At 38.9% G+C, this 13,287-nt stretch overlaps 1 protein-coding gene across 4 annotated transcripts in view; it reads left to right on the top strand.

Moving 5' to 3' along the window:
- L3MBTL3 (L3MBTL histone methyl-lysine binding protein 3) overlaps positions 1-13,287 on the top strand; it is a 172,660-nt gene that overhangs the window by 112,181 nt on the left and 47,192 nt on the right. For all 4 annotated transcript variants that reach the window (XR_012655534.1, XM_075063942.1, XM_075063943.1 and 1 more), the window contains one exon: positions 5,239-5,341. Coding sequence is in view for 3 of the 4 variants with exons in the window: in XM_075063942.1 (XP_074920043.1) it covers positions 5,239-5,341 (103 nt within the window). In the remaining variant the exon portion in view is untranslated. The remainder of the gene's footprint in view (positions 1-5,238; positions 5,342-13,287) is intronic.

Genomic DNA, 13,287 nt, shown 5'->3' on the forward strand with positions numbered 1-13,287 from the left:
TATTAATCTCTCCTCATACTGAAGCTGTTCCATATCCCTAATCCCTTTGTTGCCCTTCTCTGTACCTTTTCAATTTCTAATATTTTTTTTGAGCGAGGGTGACAAGAACTGCGCACAGTATTCAAGATTTGTGGGTAACATGGATTTATGTAGTGGCATTATGATATTTTCTGCCTTATCTCTCCATTTCCTAATTGTTCCTAACATTGTTAGATTTTTTTTGACCGCCATTGCACATTGAGCAAATGTTTTCAGAGAACTATCCACGATGACTCCAAGTGGCAACAGCTAATTTAGACCCCATCATTGTGTGTATATAGTTGGGATTATGTTTTCCAGCGTTCATTACTTTGCATTTATTAACATTGAATTTCATCTTTCATTTTCTTGCCCAGTCACCCAGTTTTGTGAGAGATGCCTTTGCAACTCTTCGCAGTCTGCTTTGGACTTAACTTGATAATTTAGTATTACCTGCAAACTTTGCTGCCTCATTGTTTACCCCTTTTTCAGATCGTTTATGAATATGTTGAATAGCATTGGTCCCAGTACAGATCCTTGGGAGACCTCATCATTTACCTCTCTCCTCTGTAAAAACTAATCATTTATTCTTATCCATTGTTTTTCCTGTCTTTTACCAGTTACTGATCTGTGAGAGGATCTTCTCTCTCATCCCATGACTGCTTTCTTTTGCTTAAGAGCTTTTGGTGAGGGACCTTGTCAAAGGCTTTCTGAAAGTCCAGTACAGTATATGCACTGGATCACCCTTGTCCACATGTTTGTGGACCCCTACCTCAAAGATGCGTGGTGAGGCATGATTTCCCTTTACAAAAGCCATGTTGACTCTTCTCCAACATTTTGTTTTCATCTATGTGTCTAATAATTCTGTTCGTTACTGTATTTTCAACTAACGTATCTGATACTGAAGTTACGCTTATTGGCCTGTAATTGCCAGGATTGCCTCTGGAGCCTTTTTTAAAATCTGCATTGCATTAGCTCTCCTCCAGTCATGTGGTACAGAGAATGATTTAAGCATTAGGTTACAGACTGCAGGTAGTGGTTCAGCAATTTCATATTTGAGTTCCTTCAGAATTCTTGGGTGAACACCATCTGCTGATGGTAACTTATTACTGTTTAATTTATCATTGTTTCCAAAATCATCTTGTAACAGGGTGCTGTCTAGGAGAAATAATCCAGGCCCCTGCTAGCCCGTTCCAGGGGAGAAGAGTATTAGTTGGGCTGGCTGAGGGGCCATGCCCTAATTACCAGTGTGGTTCCACCTGCAGGCCTGGGTAGCCAGCCTGTCCTATAAAGCTGGCTAAGAGACAGGAAGCAGGGGGGGAGACAGGAAAGGGAGGAGTGTAGGCTCTAGATCGCTGCTGGCTGGGCACTTAGTAGTCTCTCAGAGTGTTGGTCTCTGTAGATATCTATAAATAATAAGTGATGGGAACGGACATGAACAATAAAAGGACACAGGTGCTGCACTTCAGTTGGTCTCTGACTGCGTTTGTGGAGGGGCCCAGAGAAGGCACCGCTACATACCTCTATTGACACCTCCACCTGGGACAGTTCCTCAGAATTGTCACCTAAAAAAAATATGGCTCAGATGTGGGAATCTCTCTCACATCCTCTGCAGTGAAGACCAATGCAAAGAATTCATTTACTTCCTTGTCTTCCTTCAGAGTGCCTTAAGCACCTGGATTGTCCAATGGCCCCACTAATGTGAACAGGCTTCCTGCTTCTGATATACTTAAAAAAAAGAAAATGCTGTTAGTTTTTGTGTCTTATGCTAGTTACACTTCAGATTCTTTTTTGCCTGCCTAATTATACTTTTACACCTGACTTGCCTGTGTTTGTTTTTTCTATTTTCCGTAGTAGGATTTGACTGCCAGTGTTTAAAAGATGTCTTTTTGTCTCTGACTGCCTCTTTTACTCTGTTTAGCCATTGTGGCTTTTTTTTGGTTTTTTTGGTCCTCTTACTGTTGTGTTTTTTTGTTTAATTTGGGGGTATACATATAGTTTGAACCTCAATTATAGTGATTTTAAAAGGTTTCCATGCAGCTTGCAGGCATTTCACTCTCATGACTGTTCCTTTTAATTTCTGTTTAACTAGCTGCCTCATTTTTGTGTAGTTCCCCCTTTTGAAGTTAAATGCCACTGTGGTGTGTTTCTGTGGTATTTTTCCCCTTACAAAGATGTTAAAGTTAATTACATCATAGTTGCTGTTATCAAACAATTTAGCTCTATTCATCTCTTGGACCAGATCCTGTGTGCCACTAAGGACTAAATCAAGAATTGCCTCTCCCCTTGTGGGTTCCAGGACTTTCTGCTCCAAGAATCAGTAATTAATAGTATCTAGAAATTTTCTCTCTCCATCCTATTCTGAGGTGACATGTATTCAGTCAATATGTGAATAATTGAAATCTCTCATTTTTATTGAGTTTTCTGTATTTTGTAACCTCTCTAATCACCCTGAGCATTTCCCAGTCACCGTCACCATCTTGGGTCAGGTGGTCAGTAGGATATTCCTACTGCTATGCTCTTATTATTGTCGGAGAAGAACATAGTTCTCACTTTTGTTGGGTACAGCAAAGTCGGATACTTTATTCTGTTTAGCAGCTACAGCCGAGAGAGAGTGCACTAGGACATAGTCTTCCCTTCCTAGACAAGTCTCTCAACAGGTAAACAATTACAGCAAGCATTTATGCTTTTGTTACAGACAATAATAAGCAACAGCTGCATTTTGTTTATACATAGGTCATCCTGATATCTTGTTTTTCTCACTTAAGAGACTCCAGTCTACATTTCGTATTATCTACACATTATCTACACAAGGTCGAAACAACTTCTCACACAGTTCTTTTCCACTTGCCTCACACAATCCTCGCTTCTACAAATCTCACGTTATTAGGGTTACAGTTAGCCTAACTCTTGCTAACAGAGACTGTCATGCATTAAGATCCCCTACAAATCCCTGTCAGTTCTTTCTCTACTTCCACATTATTCAAGCTTGGAATTTCTATCTATAGAGATTCTGTGGTACTGTTTGATTAATTTAAGATTTTTACAAATTTGATCAGCAGTGATTTTATATTTACTTCCAAATTATAGACAGTAATGTTGAACACTGTCAGGCCTAGAACTGATCCTTGTGAAATATTACTAAAAACACCCACATTCGATGATCCCCATTGCAACTACTTTCTCAGATCTCTGCTAGCCAGGTCTTAATCAATTTACCATGTGCAGCATTGATGTCATATGGTGCTAATTTTGAATGAGAATGTTGTTCAGTACCAAGTGGGATGCCATACAAAAATCTAAGCATATTACATCATCAACCAAACTTGTAATCTCACCAAAAATGCAATCAGTTTTGTTTGACAGAGACCTATTTTCCATGAAATAATGTTGTCGGGTATTAATTATATCCCTGTCCTTTAATTCTTAATTAATTTAATCCCATATCAACCTTTCTGTTGTTTTGGCTGGGGTTGTTATCAGGCTAACTGGATTATAGTTAATCAGGTTATCCATCTTGTCCTTTATGAATAGTGGCACAACATTAGCACTCTTCCAGTCTTCTGGAATTTCCCTGGTATTACACAGAATGCAGTGACTTTGCAGCAATTCCAGCTCCTAGAGACTGATCTAGGATCCTGTCCATGGATGAACATTGTTCTAATGCTGACTGCTAGGCTGACCTCTTTAGAACTTGTTAGCAGGAGCAAACCCAAAGAAACAGTTTTATATTTTTGTTGCTTCTGGCAACTGGAGTTAACAGTCAGGTCCCACCTGGACTGTTACCTGGGAAATGGCAGAACAGAAGACTTTTGACTAAACTTCTTACCCATAATAGGAATAGTATTTCTGCTATTTAGTGTGCTGCACTGTGAATGTTATCAACAACATCCTTGAAAGTTGTTTCACAAAATCAGAATCACAGATTATTAGGGTTGGAAGGGACCTATTTAAATCAGAGGTGAGATCAATATTAACCTGTTAAACCATATGGATACTCTGGGTGTGACTGTTTCAATGTTCAGGTGCCTAATGCATGATCAAATTGCATCTGGATTTCTGTATCTAATTTGTGTGTGAAAGACAGGGTTTTCATCTAGTTAGCCATTCACATGCACAATTGAGGTAATTGTGAAAGAAAGTTAGCTACGCAAATTCACTCAAAAAATCCAGCTCTGCGTATGTTGTCTGATTGCATTTTTTGTTCTAAATATTGCATTGTGGTTATAGACTGTTTTTTAATATAAACAAGATAAGAAGCTCAGTTCTCCATTCCGTTGTACCATTTAAGCCCATGTTACTCTGATTCCAGTGGAGTCACAGTGGTGTAACAGGAAAACAACTTCAAAAAATATACTTTTTTGGAATGTGGCTGAAAATTAAATATCTGTCTCTCCCAATCTTGTTTTGCTTTGAGTGAAAATATGTACGTCATATAGGAACATTTCTTTAAGTAAACCTTGTCTTCCATGTGTATATCTGAATATCTCTTGTGTATGTGTGTGTGTGTTTTCAAGAAAGAAAAATACTAAAAACAGTTCATGTTTGCTGATGTTCAGGAGAGATTTCTCCATTTGCTAAACTGGAGAATTTCAGTGTCTGACTTGCTGACGTCGTGGATCGTGTACTGCCTGTTTGATTGTCATACCTAATGTCTACAGTCATATTCAAAACCTCCACAATCCTCACTGTCCATTGATGAAAACCAGATATTCCCAGAAGTTCAGAGGAGTAATCCTGTCAAAAATGCATTTATGACTTGCTCTTACTAATGTTATCTTCATCATTGATTTCCACCTCTTCATTTATTGGAAAATTCAAACTAAGAACCTCAAAGATCAGTATCCATTATGAACAGATCTCTGTCTTTAAGCACAACAGGAAGTCTTAGTTTGACTCTGCTCTTTCAAAATAACATTGTTACAGCTGCAATGTGATTAATCTAAAAGATAACACAAATAAAACAAATGATCTAAATTGTGTGTACTTTTTTATGGAGTATTAATTATGTAGCAATTCTATAGAGATCCATTTTACATAGGACATTTTATTTCCTCTTTAAAACATTGTATTAGTCTCCATCATACTTCCGCAAAATATATTTAAATACTTCAAGTTGTGTGCTGTGTACCTGTTTACATCTTCATGTGTTAATGTAATCCTCCAGTTCTTGTTTGTGTGTAAATTTACATAACTTTTGTAATTTCTGGTGTGTCCTAGGTCCCTTGGAATTAGTGGAAGCTTTAGAACATGGAGGATGCCCTACTGCAGGATGCAAAGGAGTTGGACACATAAAACGAGCAAGACACATGGGCCATCACAGGTATGTGCTATAAAAAGTTGTAGCTTAATTGTTGCTTAGTATGATTATATCATTTAGAAAGAGAGCTGCATATACTTTTTTTTTTTTTTAATTGCTATTCTCAAGAAAGCAGAGCCAAGCTGGAAAAAAATTAAATCCATGTCGACTTTAGTTGCTATGGTGAGCATGTAGAAATTAACATTAACAATCTATTGTTTCGTTGCAGCAAGGTGTGCCTAGGAAAAATATGTCCAAAATTTTTTTCATTGCAAATGAGAGATGTGGCTGCTCTGATTTTTGTTCCAAAAGGGCTACTCATGTGGCTGTTTGGATTAGAAAATGATGCAAACAAACCCTTTTGTGCAGCTGCAACTTTGTACCAGTTGAAATGAACAGGGCAGTAGTTTTATCAAAGCTTTTGTTTGAGGTTTTTTAAAATTTGTGTCAAAGCACTTTTTAAATCCTTAATCCATATTTCTGTCATCACCTTTGACTGACAGGACTGCTGCTAAAGCTGCCTGCTTAATGTACTTCTCTGAAGCACATTCAAGAAATCTTGGATTTCAGGGCCTTCCTGAAGAAGACTCAGAAAATGGAGGGAAGGATTCTGGGGGAATGGAAAGGAAAGAGGGAGAAATATCACAGAAGTCACTAGTTTTATTGTTGTTTTAAAATATATCCAGTTACAGTATGAGGTGACTTTAGGACCCCAATAAGTGAAATAAAATCAGTCCGAAGTGTTAAACTCAGAAATAAATATTAAGCAGAACCAAAGGGGCTGGCACAAGGGAAACCCCTATAATCCTCAGGTAAATCAAGCCACCTGTAGCTTTTCCTGGTATTTGTCAAAAAAAAAAAAAAAATTAATCTGTGGGACCACTAATGTACCAATGTGTGCTTTCAACTCGCATGCGGCTAAAGGTGTGCTGTTTGGTAAATTGTTTGAATCAGTTTGCCTTTTTGTCTTTTTATTTTGTCACCGTCTTACAATATATTGGCAGTTGGGTTCTCCTTTGTCTCCTCTTTGCTCTGTTCTGGCCACCTTCTCTCCATTTTTCTTTCCCTTCTGTCTTTTTCTGTCCCTATTCTTCTGTCATTCTTCTGGCTTTTTATTTTTTCTTTTCTGTGCATCTTTTCTTTTGAGTTCTGTTTTTTGTTTTTTTTTACGCTTCCCTCTTTGCAGCTGCTTCCACTTTCATGGTGTGGGGAGGAACATTCAACAATGGGTCTGTGGGTCCAGGTTATCTTTGCTTTTGTGACTGAGCTCAGTGCTAGAAGAGCAGAGGAAAAAAAGCCAGAGGGACTATTGATCATTTAGTCTGTCTTCGTGCATACACAAGGAGCCTCCCGCTACTGATGGGAACACATTTGCTTCAACTTTCGTCAGAGTTGTGATCTAGCAGCCTTGGCCATCTGTTTGTCTCCTTTGCCACTACCCCTACCCACTTTTTTAGCCCATTAGCCCAGAAACTTGTAGGCCCTGATCCTGCATCATTGAATTCAGGGGAGTTTTGCTGTTGACTTCAGTGAGAGCAAGATAAAGCCCTTAACTTGTCCAGTTTGGAAATTTAAAAGGAACAATGACGGTAAGTAATTGTTAGAAAAATCTATCTGTTGATTAATCTTCTCACCTCTAAAACAGATTTGGCACTGAACATTTTGATGTTGGGAGGGTGAAATGCTTCTAGCAAGTGGAGTCGGCAGCAACAAGGGTCGTTCAATGACTAGGAGTTTCTCTCAACAACAGAAAATAGAACTGGCTTGAGCCCCTAACCCAGTAACCTGTGAAAAACTAAATACCACCCTGAGTGCATCTCAGAGGCAGTACTTCCACTCTCACAAGCATCGAGTCTGTGTACAACAAAAATAAAACATTTATTCAAAGGGAAATGGGGACCCAGCATTAATTTGGGAAAACACCACAACCATAATTCAGAAGCATTTGACTGCAGGAAACATCCACCCACACCTAGGGTACCTAGGCAGAGTAGTAATTTCTGTGCAAACAGTGTCTGCTCCTGAAGTTTTTTCCCTCAAGGGCATCACGAGATGTCAGTGGAGAGCTCAGTCAGACCCTGCTTACAAGGGGTGAGAATAAGAAAGAGCTGATATGAAAGTTAGCACATACATGCTCTGCTTTTATAACCAGAGTTTCTGTGGTACTTAAAATGATTTATTATTCATTCTGAATATTGAGAGAATGAAAGTCCATTGCAATGTATTGTATTTTATTTTTACTGTAGTCTTAGAAATCCTATTGTTATACACAATGACCAATAGCTCTGGGGATAAGAGAACTAAAAAGGGGTTTTGTTGATCATAAACTGAAAGATTTGCTTCTTCATAGCAAATACATTACATTATTATTTCACTGGTTAGTTTGCCCTGCAAACTGGATGTATTTTCTGTTTGAATAGCTCTGAAGAAAAAATGAGATTTCTTGTTTATCTGAAATCTAACAGGTTTGAGAATCCAGGTCGTCCTAAAGGATCCAAATTGTATCACTACTTTTTTTTTCTCCTGAATTAGCAAATGTATGTAAAAATGGTAAAATTATCCACATCCAGATACAGTTCTTTGACTCGTTCATTTCAGCAAACTCAAATTGTATTTTAACCATTCTGCTTTTATTTATATATGTATTTCTTATCTATTCATGAATAAGGTACAATATGTGTGCGGAGTAAATGCCTGAAAGCAGGCAGAAGGATCATTTACAATTCTAAGCAGTTTTGAATAATGTTGATAGCTTGCTCTTTAGTAGCCAGACAAAAGCTTTGGATGATTAATGTGGACAGGGTTAAAGTGTTGCACTTCTTGAAAAAGTTAATGATAATAAGGACTTGTTCTCAGTAGTGAATCTAAGATTTTGAAATGAGGGTAGACACTGTGGGACCAGTTGCAAATAGGTAGTATTATGCAAATTAGCTGCATATTTATGATAGTGAAATATGTTGCTTATAGCAAGCAACAATCTTCAAATCCTGGCAGTCATGAAAAGCAATCATTTGTTTTTGTAGTTTGCTAGTGTCTTGGTGAACTCTCGATGAATAAACATTAAAACTAGTCTGCTCCAAAGGTCCTCAGTTGTAGCACAGTCATAGTTTTCACTTAAGCAGAGTGGAAAACAACATTTCTCCATTCATCATAGTTTCAGGCAATCCTTAATAATGTGTGGATGTTGAGACAGAATACTGGCTCATGTTGACCAGAGTTTCAATTATAGTATTTGGAATGCCCTCCTTTCTTATTAGTATCTCTTGTGTTCCTTGTGCTTAGTAAAGACCTAATGTTTGGCAAGTAGTGGGTGATTACAGTGAACACAATTATATTTCTGAACTACCTAGGCAGCAAAAAAACTGGACACAATTTTATTATTTGTTCCAAATCTGTAACTTAGTTGCATGAATTATAGTATCCATCAATGGAGAGACCCTGAATGCCATAGAAACGAAAATACAGTATATATGTTTTTACTCTTTCTAATTATTCTTGAGTGTTCCAGAGTAAAGTTTTTTTCTTAAAATAAAATGTTGTGCTTAGCCTGTGAAAAGGTGCTGGATTGACAGCTCTGGAAACAGTAATCCTGTGTCCCAGAAGAGTTGCAGTATAGGTACCTGCAGTGCAAGCTTCCCCAACACTGCATCCTAATGTGACGCAGCTTCACTTTAGCCAGGTCTACACTGCGACTTTAAATCGTTTAATGGCTGATATACCGATTAACGCTTGTATCCGTTCACACGACGTCGTCCTGAATATCGAGTTAACCGCCTCCTTAAATCGATTTCGGAACTCCTCCCAAACGAGAGGAGTAGCGCTAAAATCGATAGTGATAACTCGGATTAGGGTTCGTGGGACGGAAATCGACGTTATTGGCCTCCGGGCAGCATCCCAGAGTGGCTGCAGTGACCGCTCTGGACAGCAATCTGAACTCGGATGCAGCGTGCAGGTAAACAGGAAAAGCCCGCGAACTTTGAATTGCAATTTCCTGCTTGTCCAGCGTGGAGCTCTGATCAGCATGGCTGGCGATGCAGTCTCAAATCCAAAAAGAGCTCCAGCCATGGACCGTACGGGGATAACTAGGTCTGATCGCTGTATGGGAGGAGACAATCTGTTGTATCCAGCTCCGTACAGAACACAAACGCCAAAGAACGTTTGAATAAAAAACTGCAGGATACACAGCGCTGCCTGACAAGCGTAACGGGAAGCCAGAGACTCAATGGACGTCATGAAGGGAGGGAGGGGTACTGAGGACTCCAGCTATCCCACAGTCCACAGCAGTCTATTTGAAAAGTATTTGCATGATATGGCAGAGCTCCCAAGTTCTGTGTGGGTCAAACACAGTGTCCTGGCGTGGTTCAGGGAACAGCTCCTCAGTTTCTTTCCCCCCCTCCACAACGTGAAAAAAAAGGGTAAGAAATCATTCCTTGACTACTTTCTATGTACCCTATGTGTACTGAATGCTGCTGGTAGACGGGACGCTACAGCACGAAGAGCAGTATCCGCTCCTCTCTCTGTGGTAGACAGTTCTGCAGACCTGCCCACCATCCAGGAGAACCGCCTAAATGCTCAAACATCGACGGCAACAATTGCTACCGCTAGCAGTAGATTAGGACAGAACGGCTAATAACAAGCTTAAATCATTGAAACTTGGGCTCAAAATTTTTGCAAATCACATGTTGGATTGACTCGCTTGGCAATGAGTCAATTCCTCCCTTATGGTATCTAAAAATAGAGTCCATTCTGCCTGGACTGTCATAGCCCCGGGAGGCTGCCTCCAAGTGCCTCCCCCCCCGACATCATTTCTCTCACTAACAAGTCCTCTGTTTCTATTCTGGTATTCCTTAATTACTTTCATGACACAAAACGGGGGAGGGGAAAATGACACGGTAGCCCAGGAAGGTTGAGGGAGAGGAAAGCAACTGGGTGCGCTTCTTGCAGGGGCAACCCCTGTGAATACTGACACGGAGCACCTGTGCTTCTCTGATACACTGGATCTCTGTTCAACTTGCGCATTATTTCTAGGCAGGACAGTGCACCACTGACCCCCCTTGACCCCCTCCCCCCAGCTACTGTGAGTGAAATTAACAAGGATGCCAGAAACCCAGCCCTGGGAGCTGAACCATCAGGGAACAGCTGAGTTTAAACTATTCTTATGCAGGGAGCAGGCTTCTCTCTCCCTCCCTCAGTCAGTCTCCTTTTCTTACCTGACCTCCGTACCGATCCATACCCGCTTACTTTCACCTCTGGTAGTATGTCCTGTAGAGTCTATAGGAAACTATTACTGTGCTTCATTTGACAATAAACCTGGCTCGGGTTCCTTCGTACCTTACTAGAGTCTGTGGTCTTTGGGGGTTCTCCTGGGGTTTGCTGTGTCAGCTATCTGTGCAGAGCTGGGGCAGCACACAGAGGGAACATGTATGCAGCCGAGTGTTATCATCATGGAACAAGAGCAGAGCACCACATTGGTAGCTACTGACTGTGCTACATTGCTGTATGTTTAGTTATTATGAACTACATGCACTAACTTTAAAGGTTTTTCCGTGCACATTACTAAAGAAAAAGCATGCAGAATGAAACACTTTTTGTTAGAAAGTGCTTCAATTTGATTTAAATCACTATTTAAATCCACTAGTCAGGAAGACTCAATTCAATCATGGATTGCTATATAATAATGCATTCTTGTTGATGGTTACAACCTTAAAACATATTTTTCACAACTCATAGATGTAGATTTCATTTTTAGAAGGTTGACACTATATATTTTAAAAGTGATTTATTTTGAAAACTTTTCAGATTAGTTTTACAGCTGTATCAGAAAATGAATGATTGGTTATTTCATTTACTATATGTAACTGAAGCAGATATTTATGAAGTCATTGAGAGGTGAACTATCTCCAGTTCAACAGGTTAATCATTAATATTTGGAGGATTTTCTTGCCATACTGTATTAGGAGGAGAACATCACCAGACAGACATTTAAATTGTTTTATTTAACTAAAACAACAATGTTATGTCTTCTGGATTTTTTTCCTCAACAGCAAACCTATAATATTTTAACAAAACAATTATATGAATTTTTGAATTTAAACATTCAAGTATTTTTTAAATAGATTTGTTTTTGCTTCCATTGTTTTTAACTAAAAGAGTTACATTAAATATTAAAAAAAATTAAATCGACTATGTCAGCCAGGTCAACATGAGAAACTTAAAATATTGGCTTCTGCAGCTAACTCAGTTGTCTTCACTTTCATTTTCCTGTTTGTTTTTCTTTTCCGGATGATTAACAATCTTTCCTGCTTTTTTAGTTCCCAAACAATTTCTCAATTTGGAATGAATTAGTCCAAAGGAAGAAAATATTCTTTCTACGCTGGCAGAAGAAGCTACTGCTGTTAAAAGTGAGATTCACTTCAGTAGTCTCTGAATTGAAGTGCTTAAATGACTTCCACGAGTTCACTGGTGAGACTTTCTTTAAAACATCATCAGCAAACATATACTTCTTGAATGGTTCACCCTTAGCTCTGAAGTTTATTACAGGTGGCATTATGGAGAGATGAATTGCTAGATGTTCATGTCATAGCCAACTCCTCTTCTTCAGCAGTTAAGATTTGACCCTGGTACTGAGTATTGAGAATATTTGCAAGAAAAAGAACTGGAGATAGTGCTTGTCCCATTGGTTTTTTAATGCTTGTAATTTAACTCTGTCATTGCATATTTCTCTTTTTAAAATCTCACTCAGTTCCTTCAAAATTTCAACGGCGTCAGCAATAAAACAGCTATTTCCCTGCATTTTGTTCAAGGCTACAGAAATAGTCTTCTGGGTACTCAGCATGTGTTCAACATTTCTCTTAAGCCCAATGTTAAGAACTTTGGCTGTGACAGTGCCATCTATTTTTTTTTCATGATTTTGTTCACAAACTGTCATTAGATTAGGCCAGTTCTTGATATAGTGCTCAAAGCAGTCCACTACTGTGTTCCATCACACATCTTGTGGGAGAGTTAGCTTGGTTCCTCCCACTTTTTTCAGAGCAGCTGCTGCAAAGTGGTTGTTACGGAAGTATTTTGCAATTTCAACAACATTGCCCTTTATTTCTGGAACACTGAAGTCTTTGGCTAGGAGGTGCATCACATGAGCACTGCAACCGTATATTATTAGCTTGGGGCTTTCTTCTAAATAATTTCTTGTAATCTTGGATACATGTGCAGCATTGTCTGTGACCAAGCTGCGTTCTAGACAGTTGAACTTTTTTTCACAGTTTGTAATAGCTTTTACTGCTACGACTTGTAAGTATTCTGCTGTGTGTGCATTTCCTGATGTATCAATTGTTTCTGTAAGCAAGACATTCCCTTCTTCTGTTGTCACAGGAGCACATACAACAGGATCATTGTGGACATTGCTCCACCCATCAAGACTCAGGTTAACAATTTCACTCTTTAGACCTTTTGCACACTACTCAATTTCTCTTTCATATCCTTTATCCAGCAATTTGCCTGCGACATCTGCTCTGTTGGGTGGACTCTATCCTGGTTTTAATGACTGAACCATGTTAATGAAGTGTGGGTTCTCAATTATATGGAAAGGAAAGTTTGTTGCATAAACAAACCAGGCAAGTTTTTCATAAATTACCTCTTTTTGTAATCTGCTGGTTCTTATCACAAATTTACCTATGATTGTTTCTGGGTGATGGAGATTTTTTTTTCATTTTGCTACAGGTGATATACTGTGGCTATATGACATACATGATGTGACTGAAACACTGTCATTAGCAGATAACTCTGAAACAATAGAAAATGATGGTGATCTTGAAGGTGGATGGTCTTCAGAATCCTGTGTGTTGAGGATGGATTCTTCTAAACAAAATATGTCAATGCAGTTATTTAATTATTATTACCATACTGCTCATTTAGTATTAGTCATTGCATTCACTGACACTCAGTACTACTTTAAAGGTGAAATTGTAAAAGGA

This window comes from Chelonoidis abingdonii, chromosome 3 (assembly GCF_003597395.2).
Source record: "Chelonoidis abingdonii isolate Lonesome George chromosome 3, CheloAbing_2.0, whole genome shotgun sequence".
In the NCBI taxonomy this organism is placed as follows: Eukaryota; Metazoa; Chordata; order Testudines; family Testudinidae; genus Chelonoidis; species Chelonoidis abingdonii.